This window comes from Syngnathus acus, chromosome 16, assembly GCF_901709675.1.
Source record: "Syngnathus acus chromosome 16, fSynAcu1.2, whole genome shotgun sequence".
In the NCBI taxonomy this organism is placed as follows: Eukaryota; Metazoa; Chordata; class Actinopteri; order Syngnathiformes; family Syngnathidae; genus Syngnathus; species Syngnathus acus.
The window spans coordinates 7,049,683-7,076,220 of NC_051101.1; the positions used below are offsets into that span (position 1 = coordinate 7,049,683).

The 26,538-nt window shown below is 40.2% G+C and overlaps 2 protein-coding genes across 6 annotated transcripts in view; both read right to left on the reverse strand.

The window, feature by feature from the left end:
• Positions 1-20,749, reverse strand: part of dyrk1b (dual-specificity tyrosine-(Y)-phosphorylation regulated kinase 1B) — a 31,716-nt gene extending 10,967 nt beyond the window's left edge. Inside the window, exon 1 of one of the 2 annotated variants that reach the window (XM_037273824.1) lies at positions 20,035-20,749. Coding sequence is in view for 1 of the 2 variants with exons in the window: in XM_037273823.1 (XP_037129718.1) it covers positions 7,437-7,539 (103 nt within the window). In the remaining variant the exon portion in view is untranslated. Of the gene's footprint in view, positions 1-7,436; positions 9,339-20,034 lie in introns of those variants that run through there. The other variant, XM_037273823.1, reaches the window with a different exon arrangement.
• A 395-nt stretch (positions 20,750-21,144) lies between these two features.
• On the reverse strand, positions 21,145-26,461 carry fbl (fibrillarin). Of its 4 annotated transcripts, none has more exons than XM_037273835.1 (10): positions 26,308-26,461; positions 25,547-25,579; positions 25,403-25,510; positions 24,953-25,084; positions 24,101-24,195; positions 23,841-24,011; positions 23,570-23,702; positions 23,199-23,311; positions 22,756-22,901; positions 21,145-21,873 (listed from the first exon to the last, which is right to left on the reverse strand). In XM_037273835.1, the coding sequence occupies exons 1-10, from the start codon at positions 26,315-26,317 to the stop codon at positions 21,849-21,851; spliced, it is 966 nt and encodes a 321-aa protein (XP_037129730.1). In that variant the 5' UTR covers positions 26,318-26,461; the 3' UTR covers positions 21,145-21,848. The 4 variants fall into 4 exon arrangements, with proteins under 4 accessions (XP_037129730.1, XP_037129729.1, XP_037129728.1 ...); XM_037273834.1 differs by having other exon boundaries at positions 25,376-25,510; positions 26,308-26,460; XM_037273833.1 differs by having other exon boundaries at positions 25,403-25,579.
• Positions 26,462-26,538: the final 77 nt, after the last annotated feature.

The window sequence follows — 26,538 nt, forward strand, 5'->3', positions numbered from 1 at the left end:
AAACCAGTGGCCAAGACTTGCTAGTTGCCACTCGCGAAATCTCACGGCAGGAGTTCACACACTGCGAGTCTGCAGTGGAGGCTAGCGCAATTCAATTGGTGTTGCCCCAAGCTTGTTGTAATGCAGAAGCAATGGAGGCCAGACCAGAAAGAGGTCAACGTGCTAAAGGCAAAAGTACTGCAAGTGTCACCAACAAACTTAATTGGAGCTCTTCTGAAACTAATACGCACAATTCTAGTGAAGCAGCAGGACCGATTGTTTATCTTTTCTGTGTTATCAAATAAATCACAGATGCATTGAGAAGTTAAGGACCAACTTCCTAAAAAGTATCTTTTTTACATCGTTGGCCTGTAGTCGGTCATGGAGTGTTCTGCTATCAAACAAGCAGGTCAGAGCAAGCATAGCAGGCTATACTGGTCCTTTGGGAAAGGGACATGAAGAGGCCAGAATTAGATCTGCAGCATACACCCAATTTGTAAAGCTGAGCTTCTAGGTGTTAAAAACAGAATTCATGTCTCCCTAGAAAGAAAGATGGGTTTCACAGCAGCAAAACAAATGAATCAACAGAACTCAACTTGTGTAACAATTACTTTGCCTTTACTTTTCCCCATTTCATTCAGCACTCTACATTTTTGCCAAATGGGTCAGTGATGAATTACTGATCTGTAAAAATATGAATTGCAAAAAACATACAAAGCCACTCCGCTGCATGATTTCATATCTGTGTTTACATGCAGAGAAAGAATGATCCAATCACTGTCACTGAGAGTCATTGTCGTGGTGCTCTGGGTCCTGGCCTGCTTACAGACGTGACACTGCTGGGGAGAGAAAATATCTGCCTAGTACTGAGAAATGGGCATCGTCTCTTTAAGAGGCTGAGAAGCACTCACAGAACTTCCTCACTCTGACATCCCCCCCTTCTTGCCATGCCATTGGTTGGGCCCCTCTCTTTCTCTGTCAGCTGATTGGCTGCTGGTATCTAAGGGCCGGCCGGCCAGCACTCTATAAATAAACTCTGTGCTGTCTCAGCAACCAGCCTACAACACTCATTAGCTATTTCTCTTCCTCCTCTCTCCTGCAATGCAAGTAGCTTCCAATAGCAAGGCTGGCTCTCAGCAGCAGGCTGATGCACTCTCCCCTATAGCAACCCAACCCACCCTTGCCCAACAAGCAACTCTTCTCCTCCCCTTTTCCTTCATCATCCTTACTGCTTCCTCAAACCTCATCTCCTACGACTGCATTCTGTGTTAATAAGAATACGCATCAGATTTCCTTCATACCCACTTCAGAAAGCATCTGGCTTTACAAAAAAAAAAAAAAAAAAAATGCCAACAGTTTTATGCATCCAACACTGTTGTTGGGGACGCACAATGGTGCATCATCATCGAGGACAGTGATTTTTAACCGGTGTGCCACAGCAGATGTGTGTGCTGGGCGAGCTTTTCAGGTGTGCAGCAGGAAATTATGAATGTTCATCTAAGTGGTTAAAAAAAGAAATATTATAACAATGTGTCTTTGTTCATCAGTATCTATACTAGCAACATAGTGACAGACAGAACAAATGATCTACTAGCACAAAGAACGAAAAATTATAGTATTGACAATTTGACATACATTCAGTAAGTATCCACATTTTCCATTATGTTTGTTTGGTGGTGAGATTTTTCAGACTTAAAATATAAGCCTTGGCATAATAAACGTTTGGAAATCACTGATTTAGGACACCATCGGAAAGATACTTTGGACAGCATATCAACATAACAGAAGAGTCTGAAAATGACAAAAAAGTCCAAAAGCCAATGCTTACAGTAGTCAACAATGTACTAGAGCAGTGGTTATCAGATTTTTACACCAAGTACCTAGCTCTCCAAGTACTACCATCGTGACCAACATTACAATACAGTAGCATAGTAGACCTAACTGCACAAAAAAAACAGGCAGAGGTTTCATGAAACTTTCTCTAAATATGTTAACAGTTGATGATAAGTCAAAATGCACTGCATGTAAAAATTAAATAATACTTTTAAAAATGAAAGGCTGTGTTCATATTTCAAAATCCAAAATTTCAATGCCTTCTTTTCACAAGTGCTTGCACTGCGGTCATTCACTAGAACGATCTTCGTAGATTGCTGCCGAGTCTGGCGGGCTCTTTAAGCGGCGGAAGCAATGTAAACAAAAGCGGGGCTCTGAGCTAGGCTAACTGACTCATCTAAGCTAGCTACATCACGGAAACCTGAATATACGCTCATTTTCCCCACACATCAATGCTACTGTACTTGAGGCTAACCGCAGCACAGGGTGAACTTTCACCACCAGCTCATGATGTCAAGTGAGACTACAACTAACAACGCTTAACCCTGGTGGGGTTAAGCGCTTCAAAAATTGGATGGACAACAAACAGAAACAGTGTGTCATTCATTACTGTTAAAAAAGAAAATTTCATTAATATTTCTTGGAATACAAACAGCCATGCCTCATTGGAAGTGCAGCTATGGTGGGTGATATTATTTAATCATTTATTTTGGTCCTTAAGAATGCTTGGCTGAAATGTAAGAGAAACACTGGACATGAAGTGGTTTTCAAATTATGCCGTGTTCCCATTTTAAAACAATTCTTTTGTAAGCAAACGCAAGGGTGCTAATACCAGACTATCCTAGTAAACAGACAAAATAAACTACTGTAAGGCTCCATTAAAAGTACTGGATGAAAAAACAAACATCCCTTCCAGTATTTACAAGGAGCAGATTCTGATGACCAAATGCCAAAATTTCTCAAGGGTGATGACAAGAGCTCTGCTATAAAACCAAGAACTCTATACTCATACATAAATAGATTCTGACTCGTTTATAATGATCCCTTGAACACTGTCATCCATTAAACCACTGTCCATTTTTTTTCTTTTCCTATGTGATGTAATTAAGTGTTGATACAATGATTCAACAATAACTTAAATAGTTACAAATTCAGTTAAAAGTAACTTTTTTTTTTAAATATAACTACCACCCAAGCCTGTTGCTGGCTTATGTATTATGCCATAGACGGAACGTTATTTTTAGTTCATTTCACAGGGATGGAGGGCTGGACTATAAAAGTTGAGAAATGGACTGCTTCCATTATGATATATAAGAAGGGGTAGAACCTGTAACACTAAGATCTGTTTTTGACACATGACTAATACTCTAACCTCACAACAGAAACTGTGTCATGAGTAATCTTTTTAAAAATGCAGTCATTTTGCATAGAGATGAACAGAATCGATGAAACTGGGCTTCGTCCTTAAAACAGGACATCCGTGGTATAAAGTATTATAACTAACTTTGACACTACAAGGCTTAGAGCTGCAGCTAAAGGTGTGCAACAACCTGCAGCTTAAACAAATATGGACAAATATGAGGAGGATAAAATCATAAGAGGACATGAAAATAGCTCGCGGTGTTCGGCATAAAAGTAAACAAATTTTAACTGAGCATTGCTGAAGCATTAATAAGAAAAAAAAAAAGGAGGGTGGTGGGATCATACAAATTGACTGACAACCATAAAGGCTGATATTCACACTTAAGAGTCTTCAAATAACCAACATGAATATTTTTAGAATGTGAAAGGAAGCCCAAGTTTCTGGAGAAACCCATGCAAGCATTGGGAGAAGAAACAAATTTCAAACACAGTGAGGCAAATGTGGTAGCCACGTGTCTGAAAGTGCCGCTCAATACGGTTTCACTTTCCCTTGAAGATTCTACGCCATCTAAATTCTCTACTGCATTACGAAGAATCACCTGTTTTAAATACGATGTTATCCGTGTCAAAATAAATCTGTGACAAGAGTTGAAGTTTGACATTTCTGCAGTTTGTCTTTTGCAATGCAATAGCCTTTAAAAGGCAAAGGCATGCAAAACAAGTGGATCCGAGCTTGACGTTGTGGCATAGTCACGCTAATCATTATCATAGTATCCACCCACTAAACTCCAATTAACATCATGCTGTGTCACAACAACCGGTTGGCATTCATATGCTACATCACTCACAACGTCCAACAACACCTGGTCTTGATGGTGTCCAGGAATTTTGTAAACTCTTGCTACCAATAGTCACATTGTATAAACAAAGAAAGAGATGGCCTGGAGAATGGTAAGAGAGAACATTCGTGTACTTGGTAAAGAGTACTTGTTTACAGCTGTCAGTTGTAGCCTACTTTACGTCGACCCAAGCTAGCAATCGCATTAGCCACACATTAAAATCTCGATCACTCAGTCTCGCCCTTGCTTACTCAAACACGGTATATTGCAAAATAAATTGTGTCATCTACTAGAGGAAGCCCTCCTACGTGTGACACGAAGGAAATATACAATTTCGGTGTGTACAATACTCCCAAAGTAATTTTGCCTATTAAATTAAAGAGACACTAACACCGGTTGCATAGTCACGTGAAGCGCCTCACCAATCATGCTGGTCATTGTTATAAACTGCCGGTATGTTTCCTGAGGGGAAGAGTATTTGCTGGAAAGAGCACGTGGGATGACAGCGAGGCCCTCGTTTTACCAGTGCGGTGGAAGCGGGTTGGATGAGTGGTACACTAGCAAGGACCAGGTCTACGAGTTTGGTAACCTTTAGATGGTAAGCTGGAAAGTTCCAGGAAGCATTCAGGAAAAACACCGGCAGCTTCTAACAATTACCAGTAGCAGCGCGATTGGTGAGGCACGACCGTGTCACATGACCGGACTCACGCACAGACGGACAAGTTGTGAAACAAACACATGGTTTGAAAGTAGACAGTAAACACTAGAGCCGATGTCTGCTGGTCGACGGATGGTCGCTCGACAAGCCTTGTTTGACCAAATTCTTATTAGCCGAGCAATCGCTGAGGTCTGTTCCGCATGCACAAAATGAACCATTATTATGGGTGCAAGAGGGATATAAACAGGCTGTCAAATTGATTACAAATGAAAATATTGTAATGAAATAAATCTAATTTATTTTCTCAATGAATATAACAGTCTAAATAAACTCAAACGTGAAATTTTCCCCCCGTTTTTTTACTTCACAACTGCCACCGACGAGACATCGTTACATCTGCTGGCCTTTTTTTTTTTTTAACTTTTCTGATTTAGCATCATCAACCGTGTTGCAACTTGACACATTTCATTGCAGTCTAATTTAAGTTAATAATTACGATGCAGCGAGGCACTCAGCTTGACAACAGATACGTGGACATCTCTCCGGATGGATTCATACATGACTGTGCCTCTCCACATTATTGGCCAACACTGGAAACTACAGTCTTGTCCTTGAAACAAAAGAAATGGAAGAGGCGCGCACACAGGCGGGAAGGAACATTGCTGCGCGACTCAATGAAGTTGCCGATGAAAAAAGAACGAGTGGCCGTTCAAGTGATAATGCAGCAAATATGGCACTCAGTATGGATAGACTTAAAGAATCAAAAAGGTATGGCCAGATGTACAGAGCATCAGGTGCGCTGGGCACACCCTGCAGCTCTGTATTAACACTGCGCTCAAGCAAGACCCCATTTGTCGCACTGTGACTGTTGCACACCACCTCATGGGACATATTAAAAAGTGACACAAAGACTGACTAAAAGAGAAACACGAGCAGAAAAATGTCCCTCAAATGTTCCGCTCGCTGAAATTCGACCCATTCAAAGTTGAAACGGCTCTTGAGGCAATGGTGACGTTTTAGGACCAAAGTACACCAAGAAGAGCGAGAGTGGACTGCAGCTACATTAAAACTGTACTGAAACCCATGATAACCCTGAGCTGCTGTCTGAAGAAGACAACACTGCCCAATCCATGCTGGCAAACCTGATATGACGCCACCTGGACGTTATGGATGATGACAGCGCCATTACCAAAGAAAAAACATTTAAAAACAAGCTGGTTGAAGACATTAGGCGAACTTAAATACCAACTGACAGTGACAAGCGGTGTATATAGACCGCAGCAGCAATAATAGACCCTCATTTCAATCTGCTCTTTTTCCTGAATAAAGAAAAACTCGAGGAGGCTTATACAGCTGTTGCACAGCTGGCAGGACGACGTAACTGGAGACCCAGGCAAACCTTAAACCGAGGAGGAGGAGGAACAAAAGTCGAAAAGCAACAACGTGAAAGGGATCGCTATGCTGCTGTACGGAGACGAGGAAGATCTGGCATCCACAGAATCAAGTGAGAGATTCGGTGCCACAGAAGACACAAGAAGTACTTAGTACTTCATGCCACCTCCATTCGCGCATTTTTCATTGACGAATCTGAAAGCTGTCTTCTTCCAAAGAATGTGGACATGCTCATTTTTCTGGCGCACAAATCTAAAAACCAGAGATGTATGTAGGTAAGGATACTTTGATTCTCTCTGTGAGTAGGCTAACGTCTAGGCTGATAGTATCGCCGCCATACAGACACTTTTATATGGTAATTTGTATTTATTAAGGACCAGTCAGGTAGAGAGCACGAGGAGATACGCCTGTTTGTTTGTTGCTTTCAACTAATCGGATAGTTTTAGACAACCGAAAGTCGACCGAGATTTGTGTTGACTACAGCCCTAATAGACACATTAATTTACTGAGAATAAAGCGACCATTGAATAGCTCATTTGCCCAGCTGTACATTTGATTCAGATTGAATGTTAAAGTAACAATTCCGAATTGAGCAATTCATGGAAAACAGTACAGACATCTTCACACGTGGCGTTGAAACATTTGCACTAATAAATACCTTCCTCAAATTAACACCTTCCTTCAACTGGCCACACATCGCCACTCTTTGCAGAAATGCAGTATAAAGTTGTGTTTTTTTGGCCTGCACACTAGGGGGTCACTAACCTTTGGGAAGTTTAGCGCTTCAATTACAGGTACAGATTAATGGGAAGGACTACTAATTTTATACTTCTGGAATAAATTTGCTCAAATTACCTTGTTATGTATGTGAAGCTAATGAATGTCTCAGAATAACAAATCAATACGCAACACAAATCTCTACCAACCTTACACTTTCAAATTAGCAGTTCTTATCAGTACATTCCTAGAAAACCACATTGTCCCGTCACTGGTGAGCTACCTTTACAACAGATCAGCCCGCACCACCATGCTAGTGACTACAGCTAAACGCTATGCGGCCAAGGAAAAATCATGTTCAATGTACTATCTGCGCACAACCCATTTCAATTCGAGGTAGCCAGATGACCAAAACCGACAAACCAACAAAATGCCTTGTTAAATGCCTTAACACAAAAATCTTCAGTGATGAGTTTAGAAGACAACAGCAGTGCAACCTGTTGCAGCTGCTTTTTCAGACTGACGAATATACACAAACGCTGCATGTTCGAGGAACCAAATGTTTACTCCTCCTCGATTACATTGATAAACATACACATTCTTCACTTTGTTAGTGTATAAAAAAAGTGTGCAAAAGTGCATGTGTGGGAACTGACTTTTATTGTCACGGTGGAGGGAAGCGGGGATCCAGGGTTGTGATTGGACCATTCTGCAAGGGGGCACAGTCTTGTCCTCGACAGATGATGATGTGATCACCATGGAAACACTTGGCAAAAGGTCAATCCAAAAGGGAAACCCAATCAATCAAATGATTTCACAGGTGGGCAGCCTTTGTGGGAGTCTTAAGTAACCTTCATGAGGCGCGTTTTCAATCCCAGAGTTTGCTCAAACAGTTTATCCAACTGACTCAGTCAATCTTGAAATGGTGGGAAACCAACCAATCAAATTAAAAGGCACCGTCTTCTCTAGCTTGTTTCTTTGTAACTGTGGTTTCTAAGGCAACCAATTGGTGTACAGGCAGCTTGTCTATCTTACGTAAAAATATAAAAGATGTAGAGTTACACTATAGATATAGAGATCTCATTCTACATATATATTCTCTTCTGTGTGGTCGGGGGATGTGGGTAATATTTGGTTAGTCAGGGTAACTTTTGCTCGTTTCTTTGAGATGGAAGTTTGCACTGCTCCAGATTGCTGGTAACTTATTTTAGGTAGTCGAAAGTAGGTCCTATTATTTATTCTAGAATACTAAAAGATTTCTACTCTGCCACGGATCCTAATGGCATGAACGTTGTCCTGGGTCGGTTGAACCCAAAGTAGGAAAGAAGTAGTTCATCAGACATGATTAATTTGTAATCCAAAATGGGATTTTTCTGTCCAGAGTGGCCTTTAGCAATAAAATCCAGTGCAGCAGGGATTCCTAGGCTTGTAAAACTGTTTTGACCAATCTCACTCCAATTATGCATTCGGTTTATCTAACTTTTGATGTTGTCCATCCTCTTGTAAAACAATTCGTTGCAATTCCTCTGGAACCAGGCTGCCCAGCTTTCTGCTGGATGGGCTGATGGAAGGGGCAGAAGAGAAGGAGGGGAGTTGAATTTCCAGCTTTCTGCTTTTACCCCATCCCTCTCTCTAAAAATAGGTCCAATTACAGGCGCTTTCTGGGGGACTGGGCACTGGTCAGTGTAGGACAGTGTAGAGAGAGGTTATCTCTCGCCTCAAAACCCTGACACTCACTGTCATCTGCTGGCAATGTCACATAAGCAGTACGGACCAAGCTCAAAGGAGTCTTAGGGGTTGTGGTCAATCAGCAGGCCATCAGAAGAGTGTGGCAGGCCTCCGTTAGTCACATAAACCCCTTAATACCACCAGAGAATAAAGAAAAGCCCACATACAATCCAGAAGGTCTGGCTGTCAACTAGCAGTTCCACAAAATCAGTCCACTTCAGCTTGTATAGTTCCACAAAAAGTTCCTCAGTCTGGATATCCACCTCCACACGCGCCGCAACGTGTCAGGCGGCGGTGAACAAGGGAAGAAAAGCTGACAGTTTCGAATCCAGTTGGTGTTAAACGCCGAACGTTCCTCGTGTGAACATCAAAGGACGCTAGCGACCTGCCCGCCTATTGTGTTTCCAAACGGTGAGACAATCCGATGTCAAGCAACTCGCTACAGGAAGACGTAATCACAATCGAGCACAATCCAAAAGTCCAGACTCGTCTTCAAGTCCACCAAATGCAGTGAAGTTCCTGAGTTTGCTGTCAAGATACCCTGGGTTGCCTTCTTGGCGCGCCTCTTTCCTCCGCTTCCGCTCCCCTTTTCCTTCACTCGCGTCCTCGCCTTCTTGTCGCTGTGCCCTTCTGGCTGTTGAATAAGTTTAAATCAATCGTTTTTGTTGTAATCCTTCTAGGTGGAAACCTTCACAAGGGCAATCTCGAGTCATGTTGCTTGCCCGTTTCCCAGTGTTTCTCCGTTACAGGGAATCTGTGCTCTCATCCATACTGCTCCCCACCCTGCGATTGGGGCTGTACCATTTTGCACGGCGCGGAGGTGGCAGAAGGCGCTCTTTCGCAGCCCCGCGTATCACTCCTTTTATCGGCAACAGTGACGCAATTTAGTAAAGCTGACGTTAGCGATGAGTGTTCTAACTTCAGATAGTTCAACATTAAAAGTCTGCAGAATAATTTTCGTGAAGCGAAAATTAACATTGCTAATAAATTGGGAAAGCAGGACAACAACCCTCTCTTTGTTCTAAGTAGCCTCTTCCAGATAGACCTCTCTCCTCGTCCTGTCCATTTATAGTAACAACGGAGTATATTTACTGGAACTTTATATTCACATATATAGACAACATTAACCCGTGCCACAATTTCAAGAATAATCTCCAGTATTAATACAAACACTTGCCACAAATACAATGGCATCTATCAAAAATTCCGCATAAAAGTGATTACAATAAAGGGGAAATTGTCATATACATGCAAAAAAATACATTTACCACCGCTGTTCATGCTATTCCGAAATGAACACGCCATGTATTAAACACGTTCAAAGAAAGTACATTTACAACTGCTATTCCAATATGAACACATTGCATAAAATGTTCTGGAAAATGCCTGCAGGTTTGACCACTTTTAATACATATGGTGCTGGTGCACAAATAAAACTTAATAAAACACATCTATGTGAAACTGCAACCAACAGTATTGGCGTCAACAAATAATACACAAAGCCGTTTTTATTCAGTCTTCTAAACTGTTTCTACTTCTCTGTACTGGGGTGAGGGCGGCCTCTCCCTCACTCAGCACGCACCCTCCCACAGACTCTGTTGCTACCCGACGCCATGGCAGCTGCAACTCCATTGGCGACGTAAAGTGTAGTCCCCGGGTCTGATTGGACACCGAGTCGATCTGTGGGAGGAGCACTTGGCTCGGTTTCCCAGTGTCTCTTCAAACGCCGCGATGCAGGAATGACGCGGAAATAGTTTGAGGATGTCAGGTAGAAGTGGAAAGAGGGAGGCTGGGGGTGGGCAAACTGTCGGGGAGCAGAGAGAAGAGCGGGGCAAAGGGCCTCCATGCGCGCATGCTCACTACAGCTGAGATGTGACTTCCCCTCACTCACCAGCCAAAGCTAAAAGTTGTTCCTGTTGCTATCCGAGCATTCAGCTAAATCAGGCACAATGCTGCCTGGGAACAGCTCCGCACACAAACAGTGTCATAAACCAGCTGACAGCTCTCTGGCTTAAAGGGAAATTCACCCTCAAATACAGTTCACGCTGCAGGATAATAAATGTGTGTCAAATTCACTTGCCTTTTAATATCTTTCATCTTATACAGTATCTTCAAATGGAATGGTTTTCAATGAGAGAACCTTCTTTGATAATACTGTGCTAACCTTTCAATATTGTCCATGAAGCTGAAACAAGAAAATGACTAAGTACATTTTAGTCATTATTATCATTAGGTCATTAATGCCCTGCGATTGGCTGGCGACCAGTTCAGGGTGTACACCGAGCTAAAGAATGCTTGGATAGGCTCCAGCACGTCTGCAACCCTCGTGAGGAGAAGCGGTCCGGAAGATGAATGAATGAATTAGGTCATTCATAAGAACATGTCAATTGAAAGTATTTTATTTTTCTTGAGTTTATAGATGCACACTGGGATGTCAAAGTTCAACGCATACTTCCACAGCAGTTTAGCTGTATTTTTTTTCCCAACCAGCTCAAAAACTACCGTCCGAATCACAGCACTCCCAAATGCTGACAGACAGCTGACCAGTCAAGGCTAAATAAAGCGCATGGCCTAATAACTTGCTATAATTACAGAGATCACATTTAAAGGCTCATTCTCATAAGAAACACAAACAACATTCACTGCCTATTTAAGATAAGATGGTAATCTCACACACAGATGTATCACTACAAGGGTTGTCTGCTTATGAAATACATAAAGCCCAGCTCAGAGTGATTGGCTCTGTCTGATCTGACTGGGAGCAAAGACACAAACAGACTTCCAAAATTCCACAACAGTTTATCAAGTGTTATAATTACTGTTTCTTTTATTAGACTATAGTATGTGACTTGCTAACCTTCTCACAAAAAATGCCTTTTCGGATGAATAGCTTTGTAGGTAATCACAAATACCTTCTTAACTTATGACATGTATCACTTTGCTATGCAGAACATTTTTTTTTTTTTTTTTGCAATAACATAACATTAGAAAAAAACCCACATTGAATCACACCTAATTTTTTGTAGATACAATAACTTCATTGAATAATATTGTATTCTCTCAGTCAAGTTGTTTTCACATGGGCTTGCCATTCCAAAACTACTACCAGATAAGCAACAGGTGTCCACGTGTGGGATTGTTTTTTATCATGCCATGGCACAAACACATGGCTAATGGAGCTGGAGACTATCCCAGCTGAATTAGTGCAAATGACGGGATACATACTCGACTGGTTGCCAGTCAATTGCATGGCAGACAATAATGAAATAAAAACACTACTCATAATTAACAATAAGGATGCGTAACTATAAAATAATTTGTTTCGTAGCTTAAGTAGTATTTTAATTTTAAAAACTGCCAAATTAGGATGACAAATAGTCATTTATACCTAGAATGTAAAAAATATCATTTATTCGTTCAATTATTAGATAGTTAATATTTCAAATAAAGGATATGGGGGGGGGGGGGTTAAATAACATCTTTTAAAACTTGTTCTAGATAGATACTTTATACCGGTACATTTCAGATAGAGATAATTACAGTTACTTCAAATGAAAATATCACATGGGCAGTAATGAATGATAATGTTTCTCTTGTTCGGTACCAATAATTCAATAGTATCATAATCTTCCGATTTTATTTTTCAACAATTTACAGTTGTACAGAACACTGTGGTTATATGCTAATATAGAGGGTTTTATGTATGTGGGAAAAAATAGAATATATAAGACAATGCTCATGGCTTGAAAAAAAATAAATGCAATCTAAAAGTATACTTCTAGCATATTGAATTAAGGACAATGCAGTCATAATGCTTGATTTGTACTGCTTCGTTGTTTTTTTTGGGGGGGGGGGTCTATTATAATACCAAATACACAAATATATATATATATATATATATATAAATAAATATGAAGAATGTATATTTTTCTTCCCTAAAAGATTGAGTGGCTTCCACTAAATTATGTTCATCTGTACTAACGGTCAGACAGCAGAGATTACAACAGTACTGTGAGGAGGCAAGCAGACTCTGACACTCACGTGCCTTGCAGCAAATTTCCACCCGGCAACTATACGCTGTACCATGGCAACAGCTCTGCCATTGGTCCCCGGTGCGTTTTCAAATGACCAATGGGATGGCCAGCAGCGGGTGATGCTTGTTGCTAGGTAAACACGATGCAGAGGAAAGATAGAGGAGCGGAATTACCATGCTGCTACTGCAGGGTGCTTTCAGAGCGGAGTGGAGGAGCACTTTACATGCGGATATATCATCCTCTTTCTCAGCACTTGGCGGTGCCAGAGAGACAAAAACAAAACCAAGGAGGTATGACACAGGCATTGAGGAATCAAATATAGGACGAGTTAAAGGCCTCAGGGGTTTCCGCCTTGGATGCAAGAGTTTGGGGTGCTCTGCACCTATGCATGAACAATTAGCTAGTTAGTCATGATACTAATATGTAAAGCATACTTTACTCATTGATTAGGATGACCAGTTTCGAATAAAGCGAGAGAACAACATTTATTACATCACCAACCATGATACAGCTATTTCGCAGCAATATTATCTGCGCAAAGCTTTCTATGATTGTATATAATGTATAATGTAGAAGCTCTCTGACCAAAATTTTAATTTAATGCTAAAACTGAACTGAAATGCGATTCAGTTCACGTTTTAAAAAATGTCACCCCCCCAAAGAAACAACAAAAAATAGGTCGTTATTTTGTAATGAATGTTAGAATTTATGTTACTATATTTAGTAACTTTTCCCAGAAAGTAGATGAATATTATGCTTCTCGAAGAAGCCAAATGAGTCGGCACAAATCTTTGTATAAAAAGGTGAATTCATCATATCAGTTCAAAAATACTAGAAGTTGACCGCTCACTAAATTTGGAAATCTTTTCATTCAATATATTTTTTGAATGCACATATGAATGTGTACTTGTATTTTCAACTTAATATTACATAATACTACGAGCACTAACTAACTTACTAACTTAATATTACTAGTAGGCTATAATGTTTCTTGTAACTGCATGGGAATGACATTCTGTAATCACATAACAGCCCATGGGGTGCAGCTCGCAACTCAAGTGCATTGGTTCCCGCAAAAAAATACAACTGCTGCAATTCGGCTTCTTTTTTTCGATGTTAATTCAAACACCAACAAGTTGCCAACTTGCGCAAGACATTTTGAAATACTAGAGGGAGCGCCACTTTAAAGGCCATGAAACTGTCCTTTTTACATGGTGGAACTTTTTATGAGAAAAGAAAATGGGCTACAGATGCAAGCTGTTGGGTAAAAATTAAGCTTGCCGAAGTAATTATCAAATTCATTTGCAGATAATGAAGCTATGCAGTAGAACCTTAAGTTACAGACATAATTTTTCCCACTCAAATGTATGGAAATGCAATTAATCTGTTGCAGCCCCAAAACTAAGTTATACTTACTTTTTTAACCAATGTGGTTATAATAAATAATACAATATATATATATATATATAAGTGAAATCACATTATTATAAAGTATTAAAATACATAACTAAATATTGCCACTAACTTTCCTAATTGGGGAAAGGGAGAAAGAAGACTACAGCTTCTACATTGAAAAATAATAACATGAGGAAATTCTGATTCATATTGCTGTTTTTTTTTTTTTATTATTGTCTGTTTTTTCTGCTGTATTTTCATTTGTGCTTTGTCAAACACTTAATTTTGTCTACAATGATGTTATCTATTAATTTATATTTTTCATTTGATTACTGCAGAGGCAATGGTGTCTTTATTTCTGGTGACCGATAAGTGAAGAGTGACTCACACGACCGTTGTTGTGATGCATTTTTGTACTTTGCTAGTGTAACTATAGATTGTTTCAAATTGGTTGAGTGGTTTGTAAAAACTGAGAAACCCTACTACAGGTTCAAGCACCCTTACTGCCGTTGTGATGGTATCATGTCAACATGGATTTAAATACTGTATTTGATTCATATTTTTCCTTGTTGATTAATTCCACCAAAAAACGGAGTGAGCCCGAAGGCAAAAGGAGGCTCAAACTAGCCATTCCTTGCAAAGACAACAAAATATATAATGAAGTGGTTTCAGGTCAGAATAATTCATCAGAACAGCTTGTTGGGGAGCTGAACTGATAAACAATTCTGGACATTTAAAAACATCCGCCCACCCATTTTCAACGGAGGTTGCTGGAGCCTGTCCCAGCTGACATCGGGCAAAAGGCAGACTACACCCGAAACTGGTGGCCAGCCAGTTGCAGGGCATAGATAGAGACAAACAACCATTGGAACCGACATGCACACTGCCACTGAGTGATAATTGATCCCAAGCTGCCCGCATACAAGTCAGGCAAGTTTACCCTACACGATCAGTGACTTCTTAGTGTTTTCAATTAACCTCAAATGTGAGAGGAGTTAACGATACCCAGCGATAACTGACACAAGCAAAAGAAGAACAAGCAGCGATTGGAACCCAAGAATATCAAAACTGTGAGGCATACGAGCTAAGCACTATGACTACATGCTGCCATCCATACAACCAAAATAAATAGTGCATCCAGCCAACTGGAAATACTGCTTTGGCCTAACTCACTAAACTAAATTACCAAAATATTTGTTTTACAATGTTATGTATCACAGGTAAATGAGAACGGTGTACAATAAAGGACAATAATACCAGATCATTTGAATCATTTATATTTTAAAATGATCAATTTAAAAAAAATCTCCCTCATTTGACATTGGCTAACGCAACAATGTGGGAAAAATGTTCTGACATGGATGGGTCATATAAAGAGTCTCAATGCCAACAGACAACTGGCCTCAGATATTGATGTAACACATACAGATGAATTACGAATTGAAAAAGTTATCAACAACTAACAATCTATTGATCTTGACATCTTACTGCCTTACAGACTAGTTTTAGTCTTATAGCCGCGGTGCACAGAGTGAGAGTGCGTGTGAGAAAGTGAGTTTGAGAGAGAGCGACAGACAGACAGACAGACAGACAGACTTGCCTGTTGCCTGGCAAGAAACTTGTTCAGCGGGAGACCCACAAATAGAGTCCCAGTAAGGACAGGTGGAGGGGCTCCATGAAACATCCCACTTGCCCAAATTACCACCACAGAAAGACAGATTGACAGATTTGCAGTGAGTCAAAGGAAGTCATGCAAGATGAGAAGCTGACCCCACTTAAAAAAAGCATCACGTGACAAAGTAGTTGACGAGTTGACTGTTTATGTGGTTTACTTTATCTTGAGACTCATACACTGACACCACAGTGTTTGTACTACACCTGATGAGTTCTTTATAGTAAATTCAACAACTATAGTCACTGGACAGTCTTGCCTGTACCAGTATGGAAATAAAATGAATACTCAAATTACATTGAGTAAAGAAATAAATACAATTTGCCATATGTAACAATTTTACTCGTTACCTAAAACAAATTAAAAGAAATAAAAAGGAAACAAATATTGGAAGGGTTCTCCCCAAGCAACACCTGTTGAATGCTATAAAATTGTAGCAGGAGTAGGGCTGAATGTATTACTATGTTTTTTTAAAGTTCGTGCTCTAAAGTATAATGATTGGTAAAATATGTGCAGGTTTTTATACTTTAGGTCAAAGTTAATTTTAAAAAATTAAAGACGTTTTTGAAATCCGCATCAAAAATATAGTTTGGACACTTGAAGCCATTCCTGATTAAAATTTGCTGTTGACCAGTGTTATGAATCAGTTCTCAGTTCATTCTTTAACTCGTCAGTAAATTGGCAAAAAGGTTGATCATCATTTTCCAAAGTAAAAGCAGATGTGCCCAAATATCTTATTTTGAAAAAACACAAAGACAATCAGTCTGCTGTCATGGAGGACTACTAAGATCTGAGAATATTTACTGTTGAGAGGTTCAAATTCCAAAGATTTGGACAATTTTCAATTAAATGAGGTCTTCAAACGATCAAATAATTGTGCTTTTGTTATGATACTCCATAAACAGTGCACAGTTATGTGCAGTTAATGAATAAGCTATTGAAATAGACATTTGCGCCTTCTTGTGATCAGATGGGTGACTGGCTTTTTTTTTTTTTTGAACTCGTGATCTGTACCAAAAAAATCCTGATCATGTAAAGTTACATTTCATAGGAATCATAGTATAATTTTCATAGTGCACAGTTTTGGGGTCTATTTTAAAATACACAAGAATTGTTAATGCACAAAACATTTCTAGCTAAAACTTTTTTTTTTTTTATATATATATATAGTTTTTAAAGTTTTTTAATAATACCTCTTCCAGTACTTTTGCTAACTTAAAAAGTGGATGGCTCTAATCTAAATGTGCTCTGTCCTGAGTTGTTTAACACATCTAGATGTGAATACCATTAAACAAAAATACCCAATGAAGGCTTAGGTCAGAAACTCACCGCCCGCGACAGCAATTTCATATATACCAATGAATGAAATAGTGATGCTTGTATCGCACTGCTCACCAGAGAGTTTCGGACGCCGGAGGGTGACAACAGCAAGCCCGGCCAAGGAGTAAATAAGACGGAAGTCTCCATTCAGTATGACCTCGCTCATAAGTGAACGCACCTGTCAAGCAATAAGTGCGACTTGCAAAAATGTTCACCCCCAAACTTCACTGTTTCATCTGTTGGCACATGGAATCATATTTATGGTTAAGCATTGTTGTAAAACTACTTTACTTACTATATTTTAGCTGCTATGTGGTTACATTTTTTATAATTTTATGGCAGAACAATTGCCTCAATTGAATGCTACCTGTTGTAATGGGAAAAGCAACGGAGGCCAGGCTCGGCAAAGCTAGTCTAGGGGATGAGGTGTCAGGCCTTTCTGGAGCCTATAATGGAAACACGGCTAAAATGTCTTATGGTCGATTGAAACCAAGGTAGAACTTGTTGGTTGTAATTCCAAAAGTTCGTTTGAGAAAACAACACTGGTCATTCCTAAAAGAACACCACACCTACAGTGAGTGAAGCATGGTGGGGGCAACATTGTGATTGAGGAATGCTTTTTTTTTTGCCTTGAGGACTTGGTCAAGGTGGAGGAAATTAAAAATGGCACACATCCAATTCAACAAAACAATGGCTTCACCAGGAAAAAAAAAAAAGTTTTAGGTTGGAATGGCTCTGCCAAAGTTCAGACCTGAACCTGATCAAACATCCCAGGGGTGCTTTGAAGAGGCCTGTGCATCGGAGATGCCCTCGCAATTTGACAGATTTGGGGCATTTTTGCAAAGAGGAGTGGCAAATATTGCCACATGTGCCACACTGATAGTCTCCTACCCCCAAAATACTGGTTTAATAGAAGCTAAAGGTGTTGCAACCAAGTTTAAGCAGAGTTGAGCATACCGTCAGACTGCCATTATTTCCTTTTGCGTTCCTAAATCAGATTCACAATGCATATGCTCTGAACGCCCTTTGAGGTGAGGTTGTTTTGACACACGTGAACAAGTGTAATTGAATGTTGTATCATTTGATAATAGCACAAAGTGAATCCTGCATTCAGGTAATTTTTCAAATTTGAATTTTTACTTATCACAGACACACTGTTTAGCTGTGTGAAAAATGAAAGCGAGCATGACAATCAAACAACAGTGAACTGCTATGGTCTTCTGTAGTTGCTTTGTCTCATTTTATTTGAGAGCAGAAAAAAAGCCAACTAAAAAACTGATGACTGCACCAAAGTTGTGTGACACATAACATTAAAATGAGGCACAAATATGACACACCACTTTCCCATTATGTGTTTATCATTACAGAGTTGGATGATTTATTATTCTTGGTGGCTAGGTTTTTTTTAACTATGGGGAAAATAATCATAGAGGGTACAAAAATGTCCCAATAATGTCCTTAATAAAATACTATGGCAACAGTCTGTCCCTGGAACAAATCAGGTTGATTTAATTGATGACCGCATTTGACCAAAAAGGTTGCACTGTACAGTGCCATTCATATCAGGACTCAAGTTACATTATAATTTGTGATCAAAAGACAAACTTTGCGTGGTAAACTCAAACTGACGTGCAATATTACAGCAGAGTGTGGCACAAACACAACCCCAATCCTGTCTACATACAGAAGAGGCACTCAGATGTGAAATTTTCTGCCCAAAATTTCAGATTTTTAACTGAACATATCGGTTTGTGCTCCGATGACTCTAGACTTTTGAAGGAATCACATCTTCGGATGCAATTCAGGAAGTTCATATCCCAACCCAAACAAATATGGACAATTAGAAAAAGCTGTTGCTTCTCAGCTTCCTGAGAAGCGTCAATGTGATCTGTAAGCAAGGCACCAGACCTCGTGAACTTAACTCAGTCACTCCTGACATCTCTCCCTTCTGTAACACGTAGTGTATTTCTTCATGTAGTGTAATGCATGCAACTTGGAAATACACTGCATGTAGATCAGTGTGAAAAGTGAATCCCTCACTCCCCATGATAATAAACATGGGTGCAATAAAATGAATCGGGATGAGCTAGGCAAGACTGGTCAAAAAAGAAATTGGGTTAGTTGAGAATACGCAAATGAATATGTATTGCTGCATCTTGCAATGGCCAGGAAAAAAAAATGTGCTAAGAAATCTCAGTGAGCATCAGGAATAACCAATACAAGCAATCTTCCAACAAGTACAAGGAGTAACCATCTCCCGGCTCTACTCCAGGGCAGGGTAGGGGCTGGAGCTGATGCGGTTGCTAGGCTAGCGACTAGCATTAGCTGCCATGGCAGATGTAATGCTGCGGATCTACAGAGGACAGCCGGGGAGCCGTGTGGCTCATACGTGACACATCAACCGGCGTAAAAAAAAATAAAAAATAATATTGTATGCCATTTAAGCATCAGTGTTAGTCGTATTAAGGCGACAAAATGCACAATTCCACATCTCTGCCTCCGATTTGTTCTGCCGGCAACCTCTTCCACGTCTGGTGTCGTGCGCTACAACTTGAGGCAGGTCGCTGTATCACTATTACTGAAACTTGCCTGGACACACACACGCATACAGACACGCACACGCACGGGCGGTTCAATCAGAGTATTTACGACTATAAGCACTTGCTCAGACCACTCACCAGTAGGTTAGCCATTAGAAAGTCTTACAATTAACGGCATGGAGGCGGTGTTAATAAAGCTAATCTTAGAGGACTCCGCATGACGTGAAATCTGGGTGACAGTCATTCATCATATTACGCGTCTCTGGTTCCGTGGTTATGCGAGACTGTCAAGTCCGGGTAGTTAACCAGTTATATAGTCCGAAGCAATCTGTTGTATCGCAGCCAGCCCATTTTCCGCTGAACGTGACCCTTCTGATGAGCGGTGACAGAGATGACAAGAGGCCGGCTGACAGAGACCACTAACGTTATGCTACCGATTGCTGATAAGACCCCACATTGATCGTCAAGCCCCGTGCACAAAGATTCACACGCGATTAAGAACCTATCAACCCAAGTTTCATGCAGGTGTATGATCAAAAGAAAGAGGAGACCGGCGACTGCTTACCTCAGGCGGTGTGTCGAACCAAGTTCCGCGTAGCAGCCATCTTCGGAACCCCACTCTCCCTCCGTCCACAAGAGCAGAGTCCCCCTCCCCAGTCGCCCGTCTTCCACCAGAGAAATCCCAATTCACGATAGAATAAACTAACTATAAATCCCGATGATATTGATTTCCGGCTAATTCTTCTTCTTCGGAGATCGAATGGAGCGCTGTCGGAGGGGGGGGGCTGTTAACCGGCGCAACTCATTTAGCCGTGCCTTAGGGGAGGTGAGCAGCCCACCGCCTCAACCACGGACACCTCGAACCCCTATCCTGCTAGTTTCTCCATGTAATCTTCTTGGCCGGTTTCTCATTGAACGCGTACGATTAAATCATTCCACTATCACAGCAAAAAGCACTTGGTACAGCAACTCTGTTAGCTTTTGACTTAAGTGAAATGCTAACACTGGGTAGCTATTAGCTGACACGCTAGCTAATAAAACAGTGACATTGGAATTAAAGTGGAAGACAGCCTGCACACTGCAGGCTGCTTCGCCTTTGAGGGCTAGCCGATGGACTGGTTAATCATAAAAGCAAAAATTGAGGAAAAACTTCCCTTAATTTTGGTAAGCGCGGCTAACGCTAGCAGTAGGCTGGACAGCCCCTCCGTGATGTTAATATCAGTCGAAGGAGAGGGGCTGCATTGGGGGCGCACTCCCGATGCCAAGCGAGCACGGTCCCGCGCGTTCCAGAGAAATTTCCCACAAAATGGCTGCCAAAACAAATCCACGTCGGATAGTTGCAGGACTCCAAGAAAATATTTTTAGTCTTGGGCAAATGTCTCTAATTTTCAAAATCATTTGGAAAAGTGTCATGGTAGCTTAAATACTAGTGTTTGAAAAAGTTTGGAAGAGATTAAAAGCCCGGCTGGTTCATGCAGCAAATTGCAATTTCAAACCAATCAACACGTCGTCAGTATCGTCCCAAAACAGTGACGTCGTGGCCTTCGATTTTGTTGTCGCGGCTGTGCGGAGATGACGACAAGGGAACATTAAGACACGATTTTGATGGACGTCTTCTGTTACTCCATCAACTGGGCGACCAAATATATTTGCATTGGAATACTCCACTGCAACATTCCACTACATGAAAGCACGCTTTATTTACAGTGTGAAAGGTACATGTCCCTTACACAGGCAAAGATCTTTCATCAGATCCACAAACTAAATCAAAAGCGATTACACAAGCAACTGCTTCAAGTTTGTTCCCTCCTATGAGTTACTTGACATCTGATTAGAAATGCTATAAAAATTAAATGTCTAGCCTCCTTGTGTTTTCTACATGGCTAATGACTGCACCACCCTGACTGGTGAGACTTAAGTTTGAAAGGGCTTCACAAGCTGCCACGTTTGACAGTCCATAGTTATTTAGAAATCAACTTTATATATACCTGGTTGTACCCAACATGTTTTGTGGGATCAGAAGCATGGGACCAAAAGAAAACAAATGATTAGAATAAAAAGTATATTAAGAAAAGATACAAGACATACTTTAAAAAAAAAAAAAAAAAGTGGGGTACAAGCTGGGCTCAACGCAATTTTTCAATCCCAAACGGAGTACAAATAGACTCATGTGTATTTGTAAGTGTGCAATACAGCTATATTCAGATCACCTAATTTTACACCAGTGGGCCACCAAAGTGTACTGGGCCCAAATGTTTTGTAGCACGTCTTGAAAGTTGAGTTGTTGCGCAGTGATGACGTGAAAAGCCAACAGCCAAAATTGACAGAAAAGCATCAAACATATTGAACATGATACAGCTGCTCTTGGGCGCCAACATCTTATTTCTTCTGTTTTGGTGGAGGTCTGAGGAAGGACAGAAAAAAATGCAACATTAAAAACTGGACAGTAAAGAGAAATTTGAGAGCCATATTGAAACAGCTGTTCAGCTCTGCCTACAGTAGTAAACTGGCATGAATAATGAATATGGTACGTGACAACCGTTTTAGGTCATATAAACATAACAATATGTCCAAACATCAGTATCCATCATTGTGACTTGGATGATACTCATCACATTTGATGGCCAGGTTATGCAGAAATCCACATAATTGCAAGGGCTTCACATTTTCTTGCTAGTGTAAATACTTTTCAGTCACATTGCCCAGCCCTATCTCATTTGAATGTTTATTTCACATTAACTTCAATATTAGCTCAAAATCAAGGTTGCAGTTTGCTCCAATTAGACTTTCATGGGTATTATTTTGATCACAATAAAAAAAAAAAAAAAAAAAAAAAAAAAAAAAAGACTGCTTCAGGTATAAAAGCATGAATTCAATGTTTGTCATAGTGGACAAAATGGAAAAAAAGAAAATTTCTACTTATGTTTTAATGCATGCCTTTGCAGTCTTTATGCAAGTCTATGTACTTCTACATTAATAGAAATATCATGAATTGAACTTTTTAAACCCTATCAGGACAACGCTAATTTAAAAAGGACACAAATCTGAGCAGAATGCCACCATATGAAGAGATGAGTAACAATTAAACCATATGGTGAGAGCATAATTTGTGGACTTGCAAATACTGTATTTTCCCCTACATATTTGATGAGACAGTTTAGCTTTAAGGTTGGTCCACCAGATGGAGCTGTTAAACCCAATAGGGGGAAAAAAAAGGCTGCAGTAATGTTAATTATCCTACCATCTGCAAAGTACTTAAAGGAGAAGCACTATGCTGGTCATGTACCTGTAGATGCCCACTACCACAGCATGGTCTCTTTCATAAGGCTCCAGTGTGAGCTGTTCCTGTGGTTTCATATTCTCCGAAGTCATCTTCTTCACTTCAGAGGCAAACACAGCCTCTGGTGCAGCTGTCGAGTCTATACAGTTAGCCTGTTCACATAAAGACGGAATATAAATATTAGACAGGGTGTATGTTGTGTTTGACAAATTTAAAACTCAAAAGCAGTGCGAGTCTTTCCCAGACCTTCATATTTCAACTTTCATATTTTGAAAGTTCTTTAAGCGCTAGAGTTGGGTAAGTGAGTAGGTATCATACACATAGCTTTTCAATATAGTTTGAAAATTCTAGCTAACTTAATGTTTAATAGATTTTCTTTTCATCTATCTCATGAGAAACAACATAACCTTTTCACTGTTGAGAAGGACTGTAGGCGGTCATCAGTATACCTTAATAGAGATGACAAAATGTCCTCCATTCTTCAGGAAGTTGTGAGCATTCAAAGCAACAATCCTAGTCTGGTCTGGCTGCGCAACATCAGCAAAAATTACATCCACCATGCCTGAATAGGAACAGAGCATATTTTACAATCTTGTAGATATCACTGTGCGAAATGTAAGAATCCTCAAAGATAACGTTACACATTTTTCTTAATAAAAACCACACAACCAGGGGTGCACACAACTGAATAGTCAGCCTCAAGTGCATATAGCAAGAGGGATGCAATTTAAGCAAAATTTAAATAATCACAATTTGACAACAATTTAAAAATATCTATTCCAACTGCCCCATCAAAAAGACTTTACCTATACACACTTACCAACCAACATTCTGTACTTGTGTGGGTGACGAGCATCTTCAATGATGGGAATGATATTTGTGCGTTTCTTTGCCACATTGAGAAGATCACGACCTGATCTGTGAGAGAACTCTACAGCATACACCAGGCCCTCCTGCAACACAATTTGTTGTATGTTCATAACATGTGGTAATTACATCCGCATCGAAATAGGATTTTATTTTACTTTATTCACATGTAAAGCTAAACTTTGACATGCATGTTGTGGCAACGATAGAGAGATAGCACTCACCGGACCAACAATATCAGAGACGTGAGATACTGTTGTACCAGAGGCAGCCCCCAGGTACATGACTTTTGTTCCAGGTTTTATGTGGATCTGGTCAACTCCGCCTAAGATGGCTGCGGCCAGCTTCGAACGGAATGGATTCCATGCTCTGTATTCAATCTTGGTTTCTCCTTCCTAAAGAAGAGAAAAAACAAACGATGCAGAAGTAGTAACGCAGATTACGATACTGCAACAGCAGTGGAAACAACGCACGTCAGACTCACCTCAACACTCATCCTCTTCTCTCCATAAACAGATTCTCCTACTACCATGTTCTTGGTTACCAGAGCATCCTCCTTCCCCCTGCAGATGAACACTCCTAGGGAGACAAATGAGTTAGCATCATTGAGGGGGTCATCAATATTTTTGAAACAGCTATTTCTTGGCTACCGAGTAACGCGAAGGGCAACCGGGTCTGAAGTAACTAATACCTGGAGATGGTTCCCACCCCAAAAAACTAAACAAAATAAATGACGAACAGTGATTCTGTGAATAACGAACTGCTAATATGCGGGAATCACTGTATTGTTCTGCACCCTGCCTGTAGTTTATGACTTGTAAATGAACACGTGATTTCTTTTTTATATCCTCGCTACCATTATTTGCTTAAAAAACATGCTGCCGTTTGTGCTCTTTCTGAAACAGGATATCCTAAGGGGAAAATATTAACGTAAGAGGTTATGAGAGTCGTTGCATGAAGCAAATAATCTGAAAGAAATTACTTTTAAGGGCAATACATGACAAATTTAAAATACTTGACCATTTTGACATAATTGGCGCACATTTATAATTGAATATAGCAATATCAATATTATTGCGATATTTAGCACGCAGACCTAAAACATTTCTTTTCTGATGTGATCATTACATTTTATTCACTGCTCCGCTATAGTGGGGTGTTTACTGTACATTGATTTTACACTGGGATAAAGAGATATATTGCTTTTTTTAAAGGGAAAAAAAAACCTCACCGCCATGTTGTTGACTATTGTGGTTTATACTGTAGGTGATTGGACAAATTAACATGGATAGCCAGCTATTTAGAAGTAGAATACAAAAATAAAAAAAAGAATCACCTTCATGTCTATGTGGCTCCACCAAGACTTTCCTTCCTCCTCCAAAGCCTCCTCGTCCACCCCTTCCTCTCGGGGTACCTCTGCCTCCTCCCCGGCCCCTGAATCCTCCTCCTTCTGGAGACCTGAATCCACCTTGGGAAACAAAGTTACATCTCTCACATCAAGTTGTAGTTACAATTAGTTACTATTGCACAGAAACAAACAAATGTGTTTTGCAGTGAACCAACTGAAAGTGAATGTAAACGTTGCATCCCTTAATAAGGCCCATGAAAAGTTTGTTTTAAGTGTAATAGAATAATCACATTTGTAGACTCTTCAATATCTGGATTCACATTTAATTTTAACTGATTTAAGAAAGCAGACAAAAAAAGGCAACTGTCCATTTCCCTACATGTTGGAATCTCAAATTCCTCAAAGTCTTACCTCTTCCTCCACGGCCTCCACGATCACCGAATCCTCCACGGCCTCCACGATCACCGAATCCTCCACGGCCTCCACGGTCACCGGATCCTCCACGGCCACCAAATCCTCCACGGCCACCAAATCCTCCACGGCCACCAAATCCTCCACCGCCACCAAATCCTCCACCACCACCAAATCCTCCACGACCTCCTCGGGGACTGAATCCTTTAGAAGGAGCACAGACCGTGGAATATCAGCAGAAATCACACACGTGTATTGAGATTGTATTTCAAAACTGCAACAGTTAACACTTACATATGATCAATGACCAATAACCATATAAACAAAATCGACTTAAACATATGTACACGCACATGTTTCATCAGTTAAACTAAAACGTTATAAATTAATAAAAAAAGAGACGTAAGATTTGTTTCAAATCTGTTAATTGTATCAGAGCTGTCTTTACATGTAGTTAAGAATGCAGTTAAATATATGGCTCTAACTATTTACATCGCTCGATGAAGATACAAAGAAAATTACATTTATTGTATTTCTGTTTAGCTGCATCAGATTGACACGTATATCCGTGTTTTTAGTTTTGTTTTTTTAAGATAGTATATTTGACATTGTGTATTTGGCTGTTCGATGTTCATAAACTGTGCAACACGTGAGTGAAGTCATTATGGCGGATGAGCAGTTATTTGTATCGCGGCAATCAATTCATATAGTTTATCAAATACGGTGCATCGTATATAGTTTATAAAGGACAGTGCACCGTCGTAAACAAAACTATAGACGGATTTAAACGTTTTACTGTAACGTTTGTATCGTCTCGTTAGCTTTGCGAAGAGTCGGGGCCACGTGTAACTTCGCGAATTGGGATAGCGATTGAAAAATTGCGATTTAAACAACGGACAACAAGTTACAAAAAACAATGTTATTTTCTTTACCTGGCCTCATATCTCGGTCTGTTTTAAACAGCTGAGTCAACACTCAAAATTTCTGTCTTCTTTACCAGTTCTTGAGCGTGTAGATGCGACGCACATGTGCCACTACCGGATGCACAGCACAACTTCTTCCGTCGCTTCTTCTTCCTCAGATTTTATTCCCCTGGTCAAAAGGCTTTTCAAATCTGTATTGCCCCCTATTGGCCGCAGCGTTGTAAACGATAGACAAATTAT

Bases quoted from the DNA above. Each gene is read 5' to 3' on its own strand.
- fbl (XM_037273832.1), bottom strand. The intron at 24,196-24,952 runs GTGATTCTTTTT...TTGTCTCCCTAG, and splicing joins GGAGCCACATAGACATGAAG to GAGTGTTCATCTGCAGGGGG. The intron at 21,874-22,755 runs GTACATGACCAG...GTCCTTCCTCAG, and splicing joins GTGGTAGTGGGCATCTACAG to ACCTCCACCAAAACAGAAGA.